The sequence below is a fragment of the Lissotriton helveticus genome, chromosome 9, assembly GCF_964261635.1.
Source record: "Lissotriton helveticus chromosome 9, aLisHel1.1, whole genome shotgun sequence".
Lineage (NCBI taxonomy): Eukaryota > Metazoa > Chordata > Amphibia > Caudata > Salamandridae > Lissotriton > Lissotriton helveticus.
In genome coordinates this window covers 270,489,103-270,513,897 of record NC_136070.1, presented here as the reverse complement: position 1 = coordinate 270,513,897, position 24,795 = coordinate 270,489,103, and the positions used below count along the sequence as shown (strand labels likewise).

The window sequence follows — 24,795 nt, the reverse complement described above, 5'->3', positions numbered from 1 at the left end:
GCCCCAAATGCCAGCTCCTGGACACCGCTAGGCTTATCACCCCTTGCATATCACCCCTTGCAGCATTCCGACTACTGAGATGCAGCTCACAGCCATATATTTAGTAAGCAAGCATTCTTTCGGCTCCCAGTGTAACTTTCTGCTGCAGGGATACATTTCACACATCTTTGTTGCCACCGTTATGCAATGATTACTCCTGAAGAAGACAGGTACTTTTTTTTATTCAGCTACTTAGTGGAATCATGATTACACTCAACCCCCAGATGGTGCTCATATCTTCAGTTTAACACCAGAACATTCCAGCAGTGCGATCCTCCGCTGCTTGTTATCTACTTTTCCACAACTGCACCACTTCCACAATGTATTCGTACATGCATTACAACCAAACACATGTAAGTACTGTAACATCTGACATACTGCTTTTCAAACTTTTGTTAGCGGGCTAATATATTTTCAAATCCAAGGGAATGCTTTTTGAGACTAAATATTTAGCTGGCTTGTGATTGAGAACTTTGCTCTTATCTTGCATTGTGTTAGTGTATTTGAAATGTGTTTGCTTTTCCTATGCCAATTTTGTCTTCACTAGCGACTCTTGCTGCTCCTGAATTTTTTTGACTTTTTTTGAATATTACTGTTTACATATACTTATGTAATCTTAACCTGCTCTTGGTCGTTTCTCCCCAGACACTGGATGCATCACTTTGTCCCAGTACATTCTGCTTGATCCCATTCTCCTATTTTTCATCATGGGTGCCGTGCTGAGTATGGTCAAGTTCAACTCCTGTTCAGAAAGGTAACTTATTGATAAGGGTAGTGACAGTAATGTAACCAGAGGGTGATACTGTATGTCTCCTTGAGAAAGTTTCTGTCCAAACTGTCTGCCCTTCAGACAACCATGATTTCCTGTTCATTCGTTGTGGTCCATTCGCTTATTTTAAACTATCACAGAAGCATGATGTTTGTATAGCACAAGTAAGAGGTAATATATTAACCAAACTTTTTAAATATTATTGCTGTGAAATAGACAATTACGTAGCCTTACTCGAAGGTGAGATATATAGTTTGCTGTTAAGCTGTCAACACATTTTCTGTAGGGAGTAATGTATAGAGTAGTCACACAGACTGAGCATTGATGCTTCATTGTCTCTGTGATGTGTAGAAGTTCAAAGTTCGAGAGGAACCGCTGTTAATGGCTGAAATCGTTTTATTTGTTCGTTTTAGTCAATAACACATACATTGGCCTACATCCAGAGGCCAGTGAGGCACCTAAATGGGGGGGGGGGGGTTAACTAGTGTAGGAGGGGTGGCATGGAGAAGGAGCAGTTATTACAACTAGGGGCATGGGGTGAGTGGGGTAACATAGGGAATGCCCAAACAGGGAGAAAGGTAGTCTCCCCACACAAAAGATGTGCCTGTTTGTTGCTCGGTGTCACTAAGCTTGGTGTACCAGAATGTCAAGTTTATACCTGTCTCTCTCCATCGCGGTGGTCACATGTGGGCTCATGTTGCTTTAGATGAAAAACTTTGAGGTATTTTGGGCAGGAAAGTTTGCGGAATTCTCATGATAGAAACTGGATGCGTAACCCCACATTTTATCGAATTGCATCAGTTTATTGTCAAGATAATTACATGAGTTTTTCCATTCCTACATTATCCCCAAATCTATATAGCTAGACTTTATGTTCCGGCATGGAGGCAGTGTCCCGCTTGGAGGTGATGACCTGTTTGGCTGAGTGTAGTGCCATACTGATGGCCTTTCCTTTAGTAGAGCACAGCAGGTAGGTCATGCAGGTCAGACCATTTGGGAGTCCTAGCAATATGTAGCTGGGGAAGGTTGGAGACCCCCTTTTCGAACATCTCTTTCAATACCTCTTCCCGATAAAGTTTGAGTTTAGGGCAGCACCATTGGAGGTGCTTTAGGGTGTCTGTATAACTGCAGTTGAGTCAGCAGTCTTTATTGCTTCTAGACCTCCATTTCGCTATCCTTGCTCAGATGTGTGTTATTTTGAGCATTGCCTCCTTGCTCACTACACTAAAGGAAAAGATGCGTGCTCTGTGGAGTATATCGGTCCAGTCTTTAGGAGTCAATAAGCGATCCAGCGCCGCTTCCCATCTCTGTAATGCTGGGGACTTGGTGATGTCTGTCACCTTATTCAAAAAGGTGTATAGGTCTGAGAGCATACTTTTGTCTCTGGTTCCTGTGATAAGCCATTTTTCAGTAGGGGTCTGCTGGCTGATTTACGGATTGTGGGTTGAGTGACCCTGGGCTTAATGGTGGTGTAGTTCTACATTTACTGGGCTTGGACACCGTTGTTGACCAGTACTTGTGGAAATCTATACGGCCCATGTCATCGAGGAGGTCTCCAATTTTTTTGCATTGCATACCTGTGAAGCATGGGTTGTATTACTTGTCCTAGCGGGGGGAATGCAGGTTTGCCAAAAATGGGAGCGAGGGGAGAAATAGGGGAGGAATGCTTCTGGGGAAACATAACTCTGTCCCATGCTTCTAACATGGCCCATGAGCTATGCGAGGTTTCTAGCCTCCCCAAATGTAGGTTTCCCTCGTGTTGTAGTTTGCAAAGTGAGAGTGAGGACGGTTGTAATGGACTAGTCTGCATGACGTATAGCATCTTAGGCAGCAGGGTCCTTTTTACTGCAGCAATCCTACCTGGCCAGGAAAGCCCACCGCCCTTCCATGTTTGTAGTCTAAATGGGCTGTATCAAGGAGGTCGGCATAGTTATGTTCTGCTGTTTTCTCTGGACAAGGGCATATTATGAGCCCTACATATGGCACCAATTAGTTTGTCCACGGAAAGCGAAACTGGTGTTGTAGGTGGAGACTGTCTTGCTGAGGGACCTTAGGTGAAGGGTCTGTGATTTCTGGCTATTTACTTTAAACCCTGAAACTGTGCCAAAGGCCTCAAGCTCTCCCAGGAGGGCCGAGAAGGTGGAGAGGGGATTGTATGAGCTCCACCATAATGCCGTCCACGTATAAGGCTAATTTGTGTTCTTGATGGCTGATAGTTATGCCTTTGTTCTGTCCATCCGCCCAAATACATTCGGCAAGTGGCTCCATGTACAGGGCAACCAGGAGTAGGGCGAGAGGGCAGCCTTGCCTCATGCCCCTGGCTATAGTGAAGGCCTGAGAAGTTAGGCAGTTGACTCTCACCCTCACCTTGTGGTTGGTGCAACTGCACTTCACCAATTTTTGAAAACACACCTTCAGTATGCTCCAGAGGAAAAGCCAATACACCCGATCAAACACTTTTTCAGCATCAATAGAGTGCAGGAATGCAAGATTGGGCTGCCTTATCTATAGGGTGATATATCATTTTAGTATTATAGCTACAACCTCTGTCAGCTTCATCTGGGTCTATAAGTACTTATATATAAGGGTTGAAGTGGGCGGTTAGTATGCCTGTAAATAGTTGCTAATCAACATTGAGCTAAAAGATGGTGCTAAAGGAAGGGGATTCCGTGGGGTCTTTCCCGGGTCTGGGTTTTACTTTGAGCACTGCCTCTTGCATAGAATAATTGAGACTGCCAGTGTCTCCAAAGGAGTTGTAGTGGCACGTGAGAACAGGGGGTCAACTGGGCACCAAAGTTTACATAAAACTAGGCGAGAAACTACCCATCCAAGGGGCCTTTTCGGGTTGTATTGTAGTTATGCTAGAGAGGACTTAATCGAGAGCGCATCTTGAGGCGGTAGGGGAGTGGTATTGCAGGCGGAGAGGTATGTAACAGGCTCCAGGGATTCAGTGTCCTCCGTCGTGAAAACATTGGCATAGAAAAGCCCAAAGGCGTGTGCAATCTCCGTATTGGAGTGTATGCTATACCCTTCTTGTGCTTGGATCTCCACAATCTTACTTTTGTGATTCGGAGCCCACAGTTTGTGTCCCAGGAGTTGCCCTGCCTTGTTGCTCCTGCATACTATTTTTGTTTCGTACGTAAGAGGGTGCCCTCGCCCCTATCCATATCTAGTGCTTTAAGCTGCTTCCTGGCTCAAGTCAGTGGTCTTCATATCCTAACGGCTCTGGATTGTTCATCAGCCTCTTCAAGGTCCCTCATTTGTTCTTCTATAGTGGCCCATTCATCCCTCCTCAGTTTGAGGTAATTTAATATAGCTATTAGGACTCTTCTTACTACCGCTTTCAGAGAATCCTACAGCAGTAATGATAGGCGTGTATGGTTGCGTCATAGGTTACAAGTTTGTTCTTGAGGAGCCATGCCTAGTGGGGAGTGGCAAGCCCTGGGCTCCGGAAGTAGATAGTAGTAGGGGAGTAAACAGAGAGCACCGATATGCTGTTCTAAGTCTGGGCAGAATGCGATGTGAGGTCAGGAGGTAATCAAGCTGGGCTTATGTCTGATGGGAGGAAGAAAAAAAGGTCAATTCTCAGTCACAGGGGTGTTGGGGTCTTCAGGTCTCCTAGTCCAGCCTCTTCCAGCCAGAGCAACCTGGCTGCTGTGCTGGCCCCAGTCGGCCCTGCTCTACGGGCTGATTTGTATAAGTTCATGTGGGGTACAAGATTGAAGTCTCCACCAACTACAAGGCCGGCGTCAGCCAACGAGATGATGAGGCTTAGTGCACAAAGAATGAACTGTTCTTGGTGGTGGTTGGGTGTGTATAAAATGTCCAGTGTAAGAGTATATGGAAATGTGCAGCAATAGAGGTTTCCTGGGCAGCTCTGCTTGTGTTACTTTGGAATTTAGTTGCCAGCAAAATTGCCACTCCTGCCCTCTTGCTTGGTCCTGTAGAGAGATACGTTTTGCCGAACCAACAGGATTTTATCCACCCCCAGTCATTTTTCATGAGGTGTGTCTCCTGTAGTAGACAATTGTTGTAATCAGAATCGCTGAGCAGGGATAGGAGTGTCAGACCTTTTTCAGAAGAGTCTAGGCCTCGGATGTTGAGGCTCAGTATCTTAACCAGTTTTGTAGTCGTGAGTAGCGGCCGTCCTATAATGCTGTCCAGGGGGGGGGACAGAGACCTGCTGTATGGCGCCACCCCTATGGGTTGTGTGGTGCAAGTTGCATCCAGGAGTCTGGTTGCGGGTGGAGAATAGGAAACAACCAGGGGGAGAACATAGAACTTAATTACTCCCTCCAGTGGAGGCATACTCACTATCAGTGTGGGGTCTGTGACTTTGGGCTTGGTAGCAGGTTGGGAATAATATGTTCGAGGCATGTGGGCTGCTAAATTCATATCTGTAGCATAGATCGCCGCCTAGTGTTGGGTCCGGATGATTGCACATTGTTGTCCTGGAAGAGTCTTCGAAGTATCACGAGATAGGTGGCTCCTCCCCTGGACTACAGTGCGCATGGGCATCGACTCCATCCCCAGATTGTTTTTTTCCGCCATTGGGTTCGGATGTGATTTCGATGTCTCCTGTTCGGAATCGTGATAGAACTTTTTCAAGGCCAAAAGGCCTTCTTTGCACCGTCGGTATTGTTCGCGTTCGGTCCCGTCTATCTTCCAGCTCGTGGAGTCGGATATCCGGGGGGTCGTGTGACTCTTCGGTGATCGGGGCCTAGTCGACGCAGCAAGACTTCGACGGCATGGAGCGGAGTCCATTTAAGAAATGTCCCGTGTGTGGATCCAAGTACCCACACATTGACGTCCATCCTGTGTGCAACAAGTGCCTGTCGCCGGACCACGACGAGGCCAACTGTATGGCCTGTTCAAGATTTCGATCGAAGAAAACTATCAAGCTTCGGCGCGTGGCGCGCCTTGAGGCCCAGCGATCGGCTCCGGCGGACATCTTTGACGACCCAGAAGCAGACGAGCAAGTGCGTCACCTGCAGATTTCCCCTACCCCGGTGGAGGTCGTGTCCGACGACGGAGCAGACATCCACAGTCAAGACATTGAGGAACTCGTCGAGAAGGTAGGGGACGACGACGAAGCATATGGGGCCATGGAAGATAGCTCGGAGGAAGAGCTATGCCCCGTTCGTACTCTTACTAAGGCTCAGGTCACGGGATCGCCACGCGGCCTTACCCAAGACCTTACACCTCGATCCACGGCCCCGCCTTCCGGCCCGGCTACGGACACCTCCGCGGAGCCGCCATTACTAAAATCGAAACCGAAACTGAAACCCTCGGTATCGATGAAAACAAAGATGGCCGACACGCCATCAAAACCGAAGACGTCTGCTCCGGTACCGACGCCGTCGTCTTCGGGGCCTCCAAATCGATGCAAGCTGGCGACCAGGCAAAGGTGCCGAAGGTGGTTAAGGAGCCAAGCTCAAAGAAGCCCGTCGAGCCGGTGTCAACCTAGGTACACAAGCCAACGTCCAAGAAGGCTGTCGAGCCTACATCGGGACAATCCGTCGCGCCGAAGACCAAGGGGCCCGTTGACGCGAAGTCGGTGAAGGGCGCCGAGCCAAAGTCGGGGGTCGTTACTCCTAAAGGGAAACCCGTCGATCCGAAGCCGTCGGCATCGACGTCTGCAGCTGTGGACGGTGATCGTGGCGCACCAGTCAAGGGTGCTCCTGCGCCTCGAACGGACAAGCACAAGTCGTCCACGCTCGGGTCTTCCCCTGGGGGCGGACCAAGGACATCGGTCGGATCGACGAAGCCATCCGCTTCCTTTACGAAGCAGGTCTCGGACTCCCTCAAGCGACTTAAAGACAAGGCTTTGGCATCGGAACCGAAGACTCCTTCCGCACCGAAGCCGGCAGACACACCGAAGACCACATCGGCACCGCTCCTCTACACGTTGCCGCCTAAGGTGGCGCCGAAGGCCTTTGCACTACGGTCGGTGCCCAAGGACACTGTGTCGACGTCCACTCACCCGGCTGGGACTGTGGGTCTTCGACACCCTTTGGTTGAAGAACGGTCGGAGCATTTCATCGATGCCGACACCGGGAAACTCACGCTATACAAGAGGAAGATTACTTCACCACCTTTGCAGTCGTTTACCATTCCTCTGAAACGTAAGACGCCTGCAGCAGAAACACCGGTTCTGGTGGAGCAGATTCTTCCTCAGCATAGGAGGAGTGCAACACCTTCACCCACATACTCTGATGGGGATGGAGGGGAGCAAGATGAGGAGTACAATTTTCCTGCTCATACAGAGCCTGATGAGCAGCAGGACTCATGGATGGACTCTGGTGATCAAGGGGACCAGCAAACGGTCCAGGATCCTCAGGTTTATAACGTGAAGCCTTCTCCCACTGAGGACTCTGCGGCATTTAATGCCTTAATTGAAAGGGCAGCTACAAACCATAAGGTGGAGATGCATGCTGACCCCGTAGAGGTGGACTTCCTTTTTGACACTTTCTCTACTGCTGAAAAAACTGTCAAGACTCTCCCAATGTTGAAAGGGGTCCTTAAACATGCGGCAGACATTTTCAAAGAACCCACAAGATCTCGGGTTGTAAACCCACGCATTGAGAAGAAATACAGACCGGCACCTGGCGACCCCACTTACATAAGGGGCCAGTTGCCTTTGGACTCTTTGGTGGTCTCTAATGCCCGCAAGAGGGCGAACTCCCAAACAACGGGTGAAGCTCCTCCCCCAGACAAAGAGTCAAAAGTGCTGGAGGCATCTGGGAAGCGGGTAGCAGCTCAGGCGGCCAACATATGGCGCATCTCAAACACGCAAGCTCTGTTGGCCAGATACGATAGGGCACACTACGACACCCTAGAGCAGCTGTTACAACACCTCCCAGACCAGTTTAAAGAGGGAGCTGAAATGCTTATCCAGGAGGGGAAGCTCATCTCCAACGCTGCTATAAAGTGTGCGCTAGATGTTGCGGACACAGCAGCGAGAGCGATCAACACTAGTGTGATGCTGAGACGTCAGGCATGGCTCCGCATCGCGGGATTCAAGCCAGAGATACAAACTACTATCCTCAACCAACCCGTTAATCCAGACAGGTTGTTTGGCCCAGAGGTGGATACCACCCTAGAGAAGATCAAAAAAGATACCGAGACTGCCAAGTCCATGGGAGCTCTCCAGTCACAGCAATTTAGAGGGAACACTTTTCGTCGCTCAGGCAATCGAGGTGTTAACAGAGGGCACATGTCGCAGCAGACGCCATTGAATAAAAGTGGTGCGCAATCCTCCTACAGCAAACAGGGCAGAGGTGGATACAGAGGAAACAGTGCCAAGGGTAGAGGCAGAGGCAACAACAGTTCCCGTTCCTCTGCCGCCAACAAACGGTGACTCCCTGTCACTGCCCCCCGACCATCCAACACCTGTCGGGGGGGAGACTCCAACAGTTCCTGCCCGTCTGGAAGTCCATCACCACAGACAGGTGGGTCAGGAAACTTATCCAGTTCGGCTATTGTTTAGAACTGACATCCACCCCACCACCCATGCCCCCAAAACACCGTCCTATGTCAGCAGAGCACTTGCACTTATTGCAGCAGGAGGTTCTGGTGATGCTGCAAAAAGGCGCAATAGAGCTCGTGCCAGTGGAGGAAGAAGGCACAGGGGTTTATTCCCTGTACTTCTTAATCCCAAAAAAGGACGGCTCACTCAGGCCGATTCTAGACCTACGCCCCTTGAACCAGTACATTCTTTCAGAACACTTCCACATGTTGACACTGCAGCAGGTTCTTCCCTTGTTACAACAGGGAGACTTCCTCGCAACCTTGGACCTCAAGGATGCTTACTTTCACATACCGCTCCACCCATACCACAGGAAGTACCTCAGGTTCACCATCCAAAACAGGCATTACCAGTTCAAGGTACTCCCCTTCGGAGTGACCACTGCTCCCAGAGTGTTCACAAAATGTCTGGCGACAGTGGCGGCACACCTCCGGTGACAGGGTATACATGTCTACCCTTATCTGGACGACTGGCTCGTGCAGGCAAAGTCAGCCCAGCAGTGCGCCGCAGACATGTCCCACACCATTCACCTCCTTCACAGTCTCGGGTTCACACTGAACTACCCAAAGTCACACCTTCAGCCAGCCCATGTGCGGCAGTATTTAGGCGCGACGATCAATACTCTGGCTGCCACAGCTCAGCCAAACCCAGCGAGGATCGACAACATCCAGGCGCTAATCCAAAAGTTCAGACCGCAACACTCACTCCCAGCGAGAGTGTTCATGCAGTTGATAGGCATGATGGCCTCCTGCATCTTCATAGTCCCGCACGAGAGACTCCATATGCGTCCGCTCCAAGAATGCTTAGCGCATCAGTGGACTCAGGCTCAAGGACAGCTAAACGACCTAGTGTTGGTGACGGGTCGGGCATACAGCTCTCTGCATTGGTGGAATCCACACAGCCTTTGCAAGGGCCGACCGTTCCAGGAGCCTGTGCCACAGATTACACTAACAACGGACGCATCTCTCCAGGGATGGGGGGCTCATGTGCTCCACTATACGGTGCAGGGACTATGGACAACGGAACAAAGGAAGATGCACATCAACTACTTGGAGCTGATGGCAATCTTCATGGCACTCAAGTCCTTCAAAGTACATCTGTGCAACAAAGTCGTGTTGATCCGGACGGACAACATGACAGCCATGTACTACATTCAAAAGCAGGGAGGTACGCACTCTCCACAGTTGTCTCATCTGGCTCAGAGCATGTGGAAGTGGGCCATTCAGAGGAACATCTTCCTCATGGCGGAACACCTCCCGGGCACGGACAATCAGATGGCGGATCTGCTCAGCAGGTACAGCCACCAGATGCACGAGTGGGAGTTACATCCATCAGTACTCCGCCCGTACTTACAGCAGTGGGGTCATCCAGAGATAGACCTGTTTGCCACGGAGGAAAACGCAAAATGCCAAAGCTTTGCCGCCAGGTTCCCTCACCCACTATCGCAGGGCAATGCGATATGGATGAACTGGTCAGGCAGATTTGCGTACGCTTTTCCCCCAGCGCCTCTCATTCCGCTGGTGGCAAGAAAGCTAAAGCAACACTCGCTGACGCTCATCCTAGTTGCTCCAATGTGGGCGCGACAACCGTGGTACGCCACGTTCCTCGAACTCTCCGTGGTACCGCATCAAAGACTGCACCTCACACCCCGGCTCTTAACGCAGAACCGTGGCGACATTCAGCACCCGGATCCGCAACAGCTCAGTCTGGCGATCTGGCTCCTGAGGTCTTAGAGTTTGGCTACCTTAATTTGCCCCCTGAATGCATGGACATCATCCGGGAGGCAAGGAAGCCCACTACCAGAGCTTGCTATGCAGCAAAATGGAAGCGGTTTGTCATCTACTGTACCGAGCACGCTATCAAACCGCTCGATGCATCCATTCCTAATATCATCTGCTATCTGTTTCATCTTTACAAATGCAATCTAGCATACGCTTCCATTCGGATACACTTATCCGCCATAGCGGCTTATCTCCAAAACAGGCAGCATCTCTCTGTCTTCAGGGTGCCTGCCATTAAAGCATTCCTGGAAGGGCTGAAGCGGGTCATCCCTCCCAGGACCCCACCAGCTCCTGTGTGGAACCTCAATGTGGTGCTCACCAGATTGATGGGTCCCCCATTTGAACCTCTGCATTCATGTGAGCTTCAGTTCCTCACATGGAAAGTGGCTTTTCTCATTGCCATAACGTCTCTAAGACGTGTTAGTGAGCTACAAGCGCTCACCATTCAAGAGCCATTCATACAAATTCATTCAAACAGGGTGGTGCTGCGCACTAACCCCAAATTTCTCCCTAAGGTGGTGTCTCAGTTTTATGTCAATCAAACAATCGAACTGCCCGCATTCTTTCCCAACCCAGAAACGGTAGCAGAAAGGATGCTCCATACGCTTGATGTCAAAAGGGCGCTTATGTACTACATTGACAGAACACAACCTTTTAGAAAGACACAGCAACTCTTTGTTGCCTTCCCAGCCCAGCATAAAGGCAACCCCATTTCCAAAGCAGGAATAGCCAGGTGGATCGTTAAGTGTATTCAGATTTGCTATCAGAAGGCTAAGCGCACCTTTACGGTCCCCCCCAGAGCACACTCCACTCGCAAGTTGGGGATCTCCATGGCATTCCTGGGTAACATTCCTTTGGAAGACATTTGTAGGGCAGCCACATGGTCTACACCACATACGTTTACCAAACATTACTGTGTAGATGTGCATTCCAAACAGCAGGCAGCTGTAGGACAGGCTGTTCTTAAAACACTTTTTCAGACTTCTGCAGCTGGCACGGGGGGCCGCCGTTAATGGAGAGACTGCTATGTATTCTATGCTACAGATATGAATTTAGCAGCCCACATGCCTCGAACTGAATATGCTACTTACCAGTATGCATCTGTTCTTGGCATGTAGGGCTGCTAACATTCATATCGCCCGCCCTCCTCCCCGGCACCCGTAGCGGCTGCAGACTTTTCTTACATTTAATCTCTAGCATGGCCATCACTTTCACTGTTCAACTCCATCTTTGCCACAATGGCTAAAAACAATCTGGGGATGGAGTCGATGCCCATGCGCACTGTAGTCCAGGGGAGGAGCCACCTATCTCGTGATACTTCGAAGACTCTTCCAGGACAACAATGTGCAATCATCCGGACCCAACACTAGGCGGCGATCTAGGCTACAGATATGAATGTTAGCAGCCCTACATGCCAAGAACAGATGCATACTGGTAAGTAGCATATTCATTATGTAGGGTGATCCGCTGTCCCATTGATACGTCGAGTTACAAAGTGTCTGCGACCCATGACCCCCACAGTCAACCCCTGTTACGCCTTCCGGGGTATACTGGGCAGGTGGGGCACAGACGAGTTGACTGACTAATCAGTCCATGAGTTCTAATCGCGGATTGCATTGTGATGTTGGGAGTTGTTGCAGAAGTGCCGAGCTCTCTTGTTGGCTTTCGTCTACTGTTGGCTTGCATGCATTTCTCCTGAAGGTGCAGTGCTCCCGTTTGCCTCCTGGATGATGGGGCACCATTTCTTGGCATCGATCATGTTGGGCTTCTATGATGGGGTTGCTTAAACCCAGATTGTCTTTCGCCTCATCCATAGTGCAGATAATGTGGGCCTTGTTGTTTCACACGAAGGTCAGGCGGAACGGGTGACCTCATTTGAATTTAATACCTTCCTCACGGAGTAATGTGGTGGCAGATTTAAGTGAGCGACGTTGGGGGACATGTCTTGATGGTAGAGCCAGATCTGCAATCCATTGAATAAGATGGCTTCCTTCCACCGATAGTGGTGGACACAGGTAAGAATGTCTTGTGTAGTGCCTGGGGCAGAGAGCGGCTGCCCCGCTCTGTGAGTGTGGTTGAGAACAATGTCTGTCCCTTCAAATTTTGAGAGCATATGATGGAAGAGGTGAACCACATACCATTCCAGGTCGCCAGAGTCTGCTAAGAGAGGGACGCCTCTGATTCTGATATTGGAGCAGCGTGACCGTTTTTCTAGATCCTCCAAATGGATTTTTAATTCTGTGTTGGGGTCTCACAGTTCCAGTAGTTTGTGTCTATGGAGTTTGATCTCTTCCTCCTTAGCGTCCCTGAGGGTTTCCAAGGTGGCCACCCAATTGCCTCTTCTGTTTTGTTTAACTTCCTTAAGCTCAGCTGTGATGTTGTCTTAAAGGGCTTGGAAGTCATCCGTGAGTTTGCCTAATAGTGTCTCCATAAATGTACAAGTGATGGGTGCCTCCGATTCTGCATCATCTGACCCTGGAGGTCACGTGGCAGACATCGGTTGGTCTTCAGGTGGGGCATCGCTGGATTGGTCTTGCTTTTTTTGAGGAGGCCTTACTTAGCATGTCTTTGAGGGTAGAGTCTTTCCTGGCCAGTGTATTGTCATTTATGCTGTGGGATTATGTCACACACAGGTTATCAGGTGAGGGGAGACTCCTGGGTTCTCCTCTGGGGGTAAAGCCTTCCTTGCAAACGAAATAAGTGTGCATCAGGGCCCATGAAGTTAAGTAAAGTTTAGTACTGGATTCTTCTGTTGTCTAGCTCAAAAGAGGAAGAAAGAACGCTAGCTTGCTCTCGGAGGCGGTCTCTCTATCCACCACGGTCCCAGGTCCGACTTTTCAGGGTGTGTTGGATATAGCCTGGTGGTTCTCAGGGCTCAGGCGGGCTACTATCTCTGGCAATGGTGGGCTGCAGCTCTCCCCACCTCGGGCAAAGGCTCCACATTTAGGGCACAAAGGGGTTCCCGCTTTGTTCTGCCTCCTGGGTTTGCGCCCCCAAGTGCCTCCCCCAGTTGCCGAATCAAGGAAGGCAGGTTATTCAGGGGCAGCTGCTGGCAGAGCAGGAGGCGTTGTGGGGCGTTTGGTGGCGTGGACTCCACACAGGTCCCGGGCTGGCGTTGGTTTCTTATGGTTGCCAGGTGCATGGTAAGGTCTTTGGCTCGGCCTGCCAGGAGGAGAGGGATCCAGATCTGTTCCAATGAGCAGTCACAGCCAGAAGTGGGTCAAGGAGAGCGCCACTATTTCTTGGTGCCATTGGGTTACCGCTAGAACGCGGCTCCCACACAGCACGCCTCTGTGCAGCTGCCTTTTTGAGTTGCCACTGCATACCGTCCCGATCTTCTTCCCTGTGCTGCGGGCTAAGTTGGTGTGCGTGGTGTGTTGGTGGCCCCTTCCCCGTCAGCTGGTGCCTTCCACCGTCACCGCTTCAGGGAGGTAGGATACTCCCGTGCAGCTGATCATGCGGTGGAAGCAGTGCAGGGGAGCGGGATGCTCTAGGTTCACTGCGGGCCCTGTTGCCTGGTTCTTCTGACTGCCAGGTGAGTAGCTGGGCTTTCGGTCTGGCTTGCGGTGGAAGGAGAGGGACTACAACTGTGCAGCCGACCGGCTGCAGCCAACGTTGCTTCAAGTAGTGCACAACTATATAATAGTAAGGCCTCTGGGGGCTTCCATTTTAAAGAGGCTGCAGAGCTGATCCCACTCCTCCTCTTCGTAATATTGGGGTCAGGCAATGTGTGAGGGGTCCCTCTGCGTGAGGCTCCTTCTTCCACCGGCTAAGTGTGCACAGGAGCTGCGAATGCCAGCCCAGAGTGCAGGCTGGCAGAGACTGGTGGCATGGGTGCCGAAAGATACTCGTACACAACCATGTTCTTAGCCATGACTTCCCTGCCCCCCTATAATATTTTTTGCTCCTCATCTTTATAGAATGTTCTTTTTCGCCCAATTTGTTTTTCACAATAAAGTTTCTGAAATCACAGATGTAGCAAGAGACATAGCTTCCTCTTGATCTGAAGCCAGCTGTTTTTGGAGCCTGCATAATCGTGCTTATGACTTGCCAGAGTGCTCTTTTTTGCCAAGTGTAGTACACATGATGATGTGGCAGATGTTTTACATTGTGATTTATTTTTTGTTTCTGATGGTGTCATAAACTAACAAGAACTTTGCCTGCTTTTTTGCATTTCTGGTATGCCTAAGCGCCTTCCAAAATCAATGAATTTGTAGTCATACTCTTCATAGTGGAAGTAGTGTTTCCGCATATGTGGGGCATAGGACGCAGGTCACATTGTTTACAAGTCTAGGTTGGCTCTGCTATCTGGGTGTGTACGAGCCACCTTCTTTTATATGTGAATGCTGACCGTGTATTTGCTCATCTTTCTGATTCAGGTTCTTGATTGCAATTAGAAAATGTGCTTGAGTGTGGCTCCTATCTAAGACTATGCAAATGAATTATAGTTTGTTCACTACTTTGCAGGTCCTCTGCATGGACTGTGATAATGGGTATTTATTGTTCCTTACTGATGAAATGTGTATTTTCTCTTCTGAAATACAGTAATCCTCTCCAGCAACCAGACTGTTTGTTGTCTCATTTTGCTGTGTTTTAGGGGTTTGAAACTGAGGAATTTTGCATTGGACGTTTAGACTGAATACCTCTTTTTATATTTAGAGTAATCGTGCATCACCCTAGTTCTACTTGATGGGCATTGACTAACAATATTGAGATTTTTTATTAATTTTGTGTAGTTGTGTAAAAACAGGAAATTTCCCCCTCGTTCCCTTCCCCCATGGCGAGGGTCGGGTTGCAGGTTTGTTGTTTTCATTCCATTTGTTGGAATCTGGTATAGTTTGGACATGCTCCGCATGTGCTCTTTACTCCTCTCTATTGTGTCATTGTCTACTGTTTTGTGAGTCTTGCTTACAGACAGCTTTTAGTGTCTGTTGTCAAAGACCTCTTGTGTACAATCTCAATACGTACAGTGGGCTTTTTGGTCAGCCCATTGCTTATCTTTGGTTGGCTTTCTTTTTAATCTCATTTGCTACTTCGGGTTCAATGACTTGCCTTCTTCTTTGTGTGTTTGTCCATTACCAGTGGGATAACTTATTTGCCGTGCTTTTTATTGGATGGCTTTTCTCTTCCACTGCTTACATTCTGAGAACTATATTTTTTCACAGGCTATATCTGTTTTTTAAACTATTTTGTATTTGCATTTTGCAGATCTTGTTTTATACTTACCCTTTTGAGCTAATAAGTATATCCAATAGTGCTATATCACTTCATCTTAATATGAGTAGAAATAGCGATATCTCGTTTGATAGTCACCCATTTGGAAACGATTTGCTATGAAAATAAGAAGCTATGAGGTGAAAGCTCATTTATTCAGGTTTTGATCACAGAAGCCAGAAAAAAACTGAGACACAAACTGCCAGTATAGAATATTAATTGTATAGAATGTGAAAATTAGTACAAAAAAAGAATAAGAGGGAGTCAAAGAGAGGTAAAAAATGTCTACTTGAATGGACACAGTAATTACTCGTAGCATAACTCATATCGTCTGCTAATAAGGCACCACAGAAAGACCAGCCTTGCTTCCTCCCATGAACACTTACCTAAAACATACTTCTTAGAAGATAATTCATAAGAGTTTACAAGGGTAGAAGATTTTGTACAAAAACTGACTAAGTTCAGAAAGCAATGTCCACTTTAGCGTTATGAATTCAGTCTAATAACAGAATGATATGTTATGGTGGGAAAACACGTTTCACATTTAACTTTCTTATTTTGGATGGATTATGTTGATAATATATGCGGCATCTATAGATCTTAGGACCTGATGTAGACTTTGGTGGGTGGTCTGCCTGCACCCTTCAGTATGGTGAAGGGCTTTCCTCTCACTGTCTGGCAAGACTGCTGTCCACCATATTAAGTGATCTCTGCTAGTCCTGTGGAGATCTCTGTGGTTTCAGAGAAGCCACCATCACTGCAGCTCCTCTGAAGGCACTCGAAGTTTGGTGAGAGCCACCATGGTTTCAGGTGGCTACTCACCAAATCTCTTGTATTTAAAAAATCTTAAAAGGGGTTTAGAATCCATTGCCCATTACTTACTGTTGGCTGGCTCCCACATGGCTATGTCACTTTACTTAGCATTGGCTGGCTCCCACATTACTTTACTTTACCATTAGCGGACTCCCATGTGACTGTTGTTTCCTTGCTAGCCAGCGCCTCCTCCTCCTTGCATACGTCATTGTGCTGTGGAGCCTGGACCTAGTACTGCTTCCGGTGACTAGTGTCCTTCCACTCGTTGCATGCTTCTGGAGATACTTTTTGTTTTTTTTTAGATCTCTCCTAGACAGCGTATGCACTGTCCTTCGAGACACGTTATTTACTCTTAGTGGGATTGAGTGCCGCTCATTACTTACCATTGGTGCGCTTCAAATCCACTCTCAGTTGCTTACTTACTGCTGGTCAGCCATGTGATTGGCACTTCCCTCTTCTTGCATGTGACCCTCCCCTGGAGCATGGCCCAAGTACATGTGTCCTTACACTGCTTGCGATTTCCTGAGTTTTTTTTTTTCTTTTGTTGAGTCACTCTACAGAGAGCATGTTTTGTAGCTAGCTCTGCCGTCTGCTTCCTCCGACCCTCTGTTTGCTTCTTCCCTCTGTGTTACCCCTCCTCCCCATTGCCTGATCCAGAGGCAAGATACCTTTGTCATGTCCTGCTTCATAAAAAGGCTTTGACTATTGTTTTTGTTACTGTTTTTAGATAGCGCAAACCTGAGGTATTTGAGCGCTGTACATAAGGAGACTTTAATTCAATACAGCCGGCGAGTCTGAAACTGCTGAGACCCCTTTCGTCCCACCCTTCATCTTTTATCACAAACCCCCTCAAGCATCGAATTTCCCTCTAAGGATCTTTTTTCGTACACCTTTCTTAACGTTCTTGGCTCTCACTGATTTACTGCTCATCATAATGAAGCAACACGATGCCTCTAAGCCAACCCATTCCTCCCTTCATTCCCAGATCCCCAAATTGATGCTCCCTGTAGTGCTTTACCCTATAGCGCTCTCTCTCTTACGCTCTGGGACGGACAGAAAGTTAGTAACATGAGATCTATTCAGTTGGGTAATATGCTTATATATAGTGAAAAAGTGTGCTATAAAGAGCTATATAATAATATGATATATAAAAAATGCAAAGAAAAATAAATGCAGACAAAAGTATATATACGCACTAGAAATACTTGCCCCAGAATAGAGCAAAAAATGGTGTGCATTGGTGGGGAAGGGCAGATTAGAGTAACTTTTGAAGTTTCCCTCTGCAGTGCTGGGCTGCCAGTACTGCAACAGTTACACATGCATTGCTACCATCCCTGTGCCCTGCTGACTGAATTAGCAGTAACATTTGAATCACCAGGCTTCAGAGGGACTAGGATCGACGTTTTGTTTTAACCCCAGATTCACATCCTCGGGTCAACCGGTCAGATGATACCATATTGGGTCCTGGCCCTGTTGTGCCACTGGTGCCCAGGTGTCACTCTTCGGGGAAGCCAGTTGGATCTATTGCCTGTACAACTCGTGTTTCACTTAAGAAGCATTCACTTTTTGATATTAAAAACAACTTGTTGGTAGTTTTGTTTTTATTTATCTGGAGAAAAGACCACTCCAGGCCTGCCTAGCCTACAAGCAAAGTTGTGCCTGCCTTGCCGATACCCAGGAGGGCAGGCACCACTGGGATTCAGGGAAGATGGGCCCCACACTTGCAGGTAAAGCCAGCCGCCAAGATCACTCAGACAGGCAGGAGCTCTTTCTGGCAGTTGACTGCTCCCAGATCCCAACATGCATGCACAGAGTCGACCCTCGACTTGCAGAGGGGCTGGCCGCTTTCCGATAAATCAAAAAGTGGAGGCAAATATTGTGGCCTGTTCTTGGTTTCTCTGTTCATTTGCTGTGAACTTCTCCATCTTCCCTGTTTAACAATATCCTGTGATGTTGGATATGGGCTTTATCTAACCGGGCACCTTTTTGTTCATTGTCCCATAGAAGAACACATACAAATGTGTGGGTGCAGGATGTGTGCTGTTCATAGAACCTCATTTGTGTTTGATTTAATGGTCTAATGTTACTCCATCTTAAATGTGAATTTTGTTTTGCCTCTTGCTTAACTATAAATATTGTCTTCAGGGCCGGGGCAGGAGTGCGTCTATTTGTTTAAAAACTCACTTTAAATTTATACTCCTCATCAGCGGCAGCCGGCACCGATCGGGGGTGGAGGGGCGGCAGAGGGGGACGTGTGGTGGGATTTAGGTGAGGTTCAATAAAAAAATATATCACTCACCTGCTTGCCACATCCTCCTTGCCGCTCATCCTGGTTGCGTTGTTTTTCCACCCGTGGCAGGAACAGGAAGTAGCCTGGAAGCACAATGGCTCCCCATAGCCAATCACAACACTGCAATGCAGCGTTGTGATTGGTCTGAGTGCCGAGCCACGCTCAGACAGGGCATGGGGCCTGGGTATGTTCTCCACCCAGGCTGTAATACAGCCTGGGTGGAGAAAAGGGAAACTGTGCATGACTGGTTTGGGCGAACCCGATGGGCTGGCCAAACAGTCACTGGGAGTGGGGGCAAACCACTCCTCGGCTGCTCTGTCAGCCCTGTCCCACCTCGCCAAGCTGCCTTGCAAAAAGGAAAATATAAAATAACTGTTATCATTTTTTTTTCTTATACTGCTGCAAAAACAGTAGGTGACGCTCCTCCGCCTTAGCGGCGGAACCGCCACTGCTTCTCATATAAGCTGATGTACTGAGGTGGAACACTTCTGCTGGTTAAAAGAAATGCACGTTCTTGAATTTTGAAGACACCTCATCATATAGCCATCGCAGCCTACGAGAGCAGGATCTACTGTGATGTTTGTTGCATGATATTTTCAGGGCTTGGAGCGTGCATGGGCACTTAGAGCGAGGGCACACCATTGGCTCGACTCATCATGTTGATTTGTTTGCTCGTCCATTTATAGGTCGAGCCTGGGCAGCGCATGCACTGCTCTGCAAGGTATGCTGTATTGGAGTATGCACTTGAAGCCCCGCCCACTCTCCACCCATATTTGTCATTGGCTTGTGTTATTGTCCTTCATGAATGCTGGCTTCTGATTTGTAAATAGGCTTGTTAGTTTCTCCTTAGTACCGCCTTGTCTTCATTTGTAACCTCCTATGAGGACTGGCCCTTTAGCTTCGGTTGTTACATGGTAGGTGTTATTTACTTTGTAAGCACTATTTTCTTTAATGAGTTTCTCTTATTGCAGGCACAACATGCTTTCCTGCAACATCCAGCGTGCCATGCCCGCGCTTTTACAAAAAAAAAATGTGTTTGTCATCTTGACAAACAAATGTTTTTTGGGAAATTTTGTGCCCCACACTGCGCTTAATTGGGAGAAATTATTCACGGTTGTTATTGGAAATGTATTAGGAAGTAATATTAATGCGTCTCTTTAAAACCAAGATTGAACACCAGTCAGAGCACCTGCTGTTTCTGGCGTGGGTTCCAGTTGAACGCCGTCATATTTTGTGTTCCTGGGCGAAACGGGAGAAATGTATTCCTCAGTCACAGATACTGACCCAAGTGAGCCTCGACTCAAGTTCACTTACTGCCTCACACCTAGCAGCTTTTTAAGCAACCGTCTCCTAGGACTGAAACTATGAGCGTGAATTTGGGGTCGGTTGAAGGTTTAAAAGCCTACTCATTTGCAGATTATTGTAATAGGAAGTGCTGCTCCTTATCAGCTGGGAAGTGATTATTATTGTGTAATGCTCTCACTTCTGAACCTCCACTGGGAAAGCAGCCTTTGCGAGTATGTGTTTCTTATATAGTCTATTTCCAGAGCTGTTTTTCCCAAGAGCAGCCAACGCCCCACAGAGAGCTGCTTTCATCTCTGTTTTTAGGTCGAGCCTGGGCAGCGCATGCACTTCGTTGCGAGACATGCTGTATAAGCGCAGGTTGGGGTGCTTGTAAACAACAAGCATTTGCAATAATAGGTCTCGCAATTGCCCGATTTTGACCTATTGGCATTGTAAATGAAAATGCCATTTATTTATGTGTTTAAAAAAAGCCTACAATAATAAAAGGCTTTGTCTTTTACAATGTCAATAGGTCAAAGTTTCTAAAATGCAAGACCTATTGCATTACAAATGCTCAAGCATAGGAGCAGTCTCTTGCCCAGTGGGCAGCGGCCCATGATGGTTTATGTATCTGGTTGCTGCTATCCCTGTTTTTTGTATCACAACAAGACATGCAAAGAAACTCTACATGTACACTTTTTTCAATTAATCCAAAGCTGCCCCCAACCTCCAAGTTAGAGGATTCTACAAAGAAAGCAGCGGATTTCGCTATATTCTTTGACGAAAAAGTGAAATCACTTGTGGGTCAGGTCGTTCATCCTACCCCTCCAGAGGAGCGCAAATCCTTAGCCATTTGGCAGAACTTTGACCCCATCTCTGAAGATTCCCGCCTCAATTGCACCCTCGAAACAAAGCCCTCCAACCATTCTCTTGACCCCATCCCTAGTGCCATTGACTTCTTTACCCATTCTCTCTCCTATTGGACCACTCTGGTCAACCTCTCCCTTTGTCAAGGCTCCCTTCCTGTCTCCTTCAAAACTGGGCAGGTCACCCCTCTGCTTAAAAAACCCACTGCTGATGCGAATGACCTCAACAACTTCCGCCCCATTACTAACCTACCCTTTCTTGCGAAGATCACAGAAAGATGTGTAGCGAAACAACTCACTCGTCATATCAAGGACAATGATCTTCTTGACAATTTTCAGTCCGGCATCATCCAAAACTGCAGCACTGAAACAGCCCTGCTGCAAGTGATTGATGACACGCTACGGATACTCGATTCGGGGGGGGGGCTTGTTTTCTAATTCTCCTTGACCTTTCTGCAGCCTTTGACACTGTCAATCACAACACTCTCCTCAACACTCTTCAACAGAGAATGGGCATGGAGGGCACTGTGCTTAAATGGTTTGCTTTCTTCCTCTCTGATAGATCCCAAATGATCAAAATAGCGAACAGTCTTTCATCTCCTTTGGCGGTAGATCAAGGTGTCCCCCAAGGCTCTACACTTGCACCCACATTGTTCAATCTCCATTTAGAACCACTGGGAAATCTCCTAAGTAAATCCACGATCCACTATCATCTCTATGCTGACGACATTCAAATCTACCTCAAGGTTGCCTCCACTCACGATCTATCCATCCTAAGCTCTACTCTTGACGCAATTCAAAACTGGATGTCAACTCATCAACCGATTCTGAATCCCTCCAAAACTGGATTCCTCCTCCTCTCCTCCTCACTTTCTCCTCCCCAGGTTCAATCATGGATGGATCAGATGAATCTACTTAACAATAAACCCATCATTGTCTACAGCGCAAAATCCCTTGGTGTCATACTCGACAAAAAACTCAATCTAATCTCACATCAATTCCATTGCAAAGTCTGCTCGATATCAACTGCGCCTTCTTTGGAGAATTTGTCGCTTCTTCCCGGAGCAAGACCTTAAAACCCTGGTCCAATCGCTGGTCCTCTCCAGATTGGACTACTGCAATTCTCTTCTTGCTGGCTCCCCCAAATCCCACCTGTCCCCCCTTAAATCTATGCTCCATTCAGCCGCTCGTTTCATTTATGGGGCCAAAAGAAGCAACCACATCACACCCATGTTATCCACCCTCCGCTGGCTTCCCATCGAGGCAAGATCTATCCACAAGACTGCCTGTATCGCCCACAAAGCCTTGCACTCCTCCTCTCCTCGGTACCTGGCGAATAAACTGAAACTCTCTGGAGGCTCTAGACCATCACGTAATGCGGGAAATTTACTACTTTAACCTTCCATTTTCAAGAAGGAAAGATCGATGGCCCAATGCTTTTCAGACAACGCGGTGAGAATCTGGAACTCACTTCCACCTCAGCTCCGGACCACCACCTCCCCCCAGGCCTTCAAAACTGACCCCAAAGTTCTCCTCCTTCAAAGACACTTCCAAATTTAATTCACGCCCTCTCTATTATCTGAAGGAAGACCTTCCATTATAGAAAACTCTACCCTTCATGAACTATGGAAGTGCCTTCCCAGTGTGTTCTTGTGGTTTGAGTGTCTGCCATTTATTGCAGTATTATCCTTCTACCTGTGTTTGGTACTCTATTGTAACATGCACACGTCACTTTTCTCTTGTAACACACTGTTTGCTACCTCTTACATTTTGTTTGCTTTAGATACTTGCACAAGTGCCACCGTTGCCTACGTAACGTTTGTTCTTGTGTTTGAGTGTCTGCCATTTATTGCAGTATTATACCACTACTTGTACTTTGCACGCTTTTCTAACTTTGCACACATTTCACTTTTTCCTCCTGTAATGTACCGTTTGCTACCTCTTGTATTTTGTTTGCTCACAATTGTCACTTTTGCTTCATGTAACTTAAGGTTTGCTTTTGTAATTTGTTCACTTGTAATTTTCTCCTTCTGTATCATTGCTGTTCCTATTGTGAAGCGCTCTAACACCTTCGGGTAAAGTCTGCGCTATATTAAAACACATAAAGTAAATAAATAAAAATATATGTGTTAAAATTCAGCAAACGCCCAGACATTACTCTTCAATAGAATGTTCTGTAAGGCGTCTGTATTCATTTTAACATTGCCCTTCTGTCGTTGTTTACTTTGATTGTCAGTTAGGGATCTTTAAGTTAGCTCTACAACACATTTTTAAGTGCTTCCTTCTTATATGTAGGGTTCAAAGTATGTAGTGAAAAAAAAAGTATTGGTCTCGCCCACGAGTGAGCTTATTGCTTTTGGGAGTTTTCATGGCTGCATGTAAAATAAAACCCTAGGACGTGCCCGTAATAGAGATTTAAAAAACATTTTTCACATTCAGCCACGCTGCAGAGCATCTCTGCCGCTGTATACAATGACTAAAATACGTTGACAAAGCCAATAGGTCTCCCCTAGATGAGAGCTATTGGCTTTGCCAGTGCTTGTTTTAATTACAGAGCTGGAGTTCTTCCATTGTAATAGCACTGAGCTGGTCGTGGTTACGTACATACGCATAACAAGCTAATCTGGAACTATTTACCAGAAAACGAGCCGCACAGCAACTCTTTTCATGTTAATGGGGTCGTGCCCTCTATGAGAACAGGGTCGGGGTGTGCTATTTTCTGTTGGCTTGTGAGTGTACGCAGATCTCGCGAGAAATACTGACTGATTCTGGGTATTAGTTATTAAACGAAAACCGAAGTAGGTTATGACTCGGACTTCGTTGTTCCACCTTTTCGTTTTGCTGGCACCATTCTACTTTCACCACACGGTGTCGCCGGTACGCTTCTGCAGCTAGCCTTGGCGATGGATGTGTTGTAGAAGACTAGTGTCCCGTTCATTTCTTTCTCGAATTACTTCACGGCCGACTGTTATGGTTCAGAAACTCTTGCAAGGAATGATGGACTTTTGTAAATCATTGTATTCGGTTATTTTGTTCTTGTGGTCTCAGAATTCTTTCGTAATTTGTTCAATGTCAAATGCATACTCTTCTAAAGTCTCCAAGCGACGGTTACCATAATTGTGTTTTACTTTTTATGATTGTTCAAGGCGTCTAGTTTCACTTCAGGCGTCTAGTCTTCACTATTTGCACACGTACGGTTGCTTAATACGGCTTTTTAATTTTTTTTATTTTAAACAAACTGTCCAAATATTTTGAGGTGAAAAGAAAGTATGAATGTCTAAGGTAGCAAAACATTTTGCCACACCTTTTATGTATATGTGTATATATATATATATTCACTGAAAAAACCATAGGTTATAGACCATATATAGTTAGGAATTAGCATTTACAAAACCTTGAAAATTCACTGAAAAAACCATAGGTTATACACCATATATAGTTAGGAATTAGCATTTAAAAAACCTTATTTTACTCACACAAAACCATTGAAATTCCATATATAGTTAGTTGCACTAACTATATATCGCGCACCCGCAATCCACTGCTGATCATGTCACATATTACATCATTCATGACATGGTCAGTGACATCACTGATGACATCTCAAATGACATCACTGATGAGATCACTGATGACATCATCCAGTGACTGTGTGTTTCTGTAAAGTTTAAATATGTTTTACATATTGAAGAATGAGTAGATGTATAAGTGTCTGGACGAAGGATTTAGTAGGTGCATGACTGAATGTATGAGTGAGTGATTAAATGTGTCTCACTGAGTGCATGGGTTAGTGACTAAACTGTCTTAATTTGTGCATCATTATGTCTGTTGTTCTGTAAACTGCTGCATGTGTTGATCAGTAGCTATATGATTAACTATATGGGTTATTGATTGATTGTCCAAGTATTTGTATAGGAGACTGAGTGTGTGTGTGGCTGGCTGGGAGGTGTGTGACTCTGTGCAGATCAATGTGTACTTGTATCAATGATTGTATAAGAAAGTAAGTATGTGTTAGTATATGTTTGAAAATGTAAGGTGCTCTATGTTTAACTGTATAGACAAGAAAATGGAAGTGTGATTGATTCTTTACAGGACTGACTAGGTGTGTGAGTAACTCCATGGATGAGTGGCAGAGTGTAAGTGTCTGTATATGTGTATGATTGCATATGATAGTGTTGTAAAGATGAGTGATTGTATGTATGAATGATTGT

General features: G+C 46.9%; 1 protein-coding gene across 1 annotated transcript in view; it reads left to right on the top strand.

The window, feature by feature from the left end:
* Positions 1-24,795, top strand: part of POMT2 (protein O-mannosyltransferase 2) — a 425,522-nt gene that overhangs the window by 92,466 nt on the left and 308,261 nt on the right. Inside the window, exon 5 of the mRNA XM_078659955.1 lies at positions 685-793. Within this exon, the coding sequence (XP_078516081.1) occupies positions 685-793 (109 nt within the window). The remainder of the gene's footprint in view (positions 1-684; positions 794-24,795) is intronic.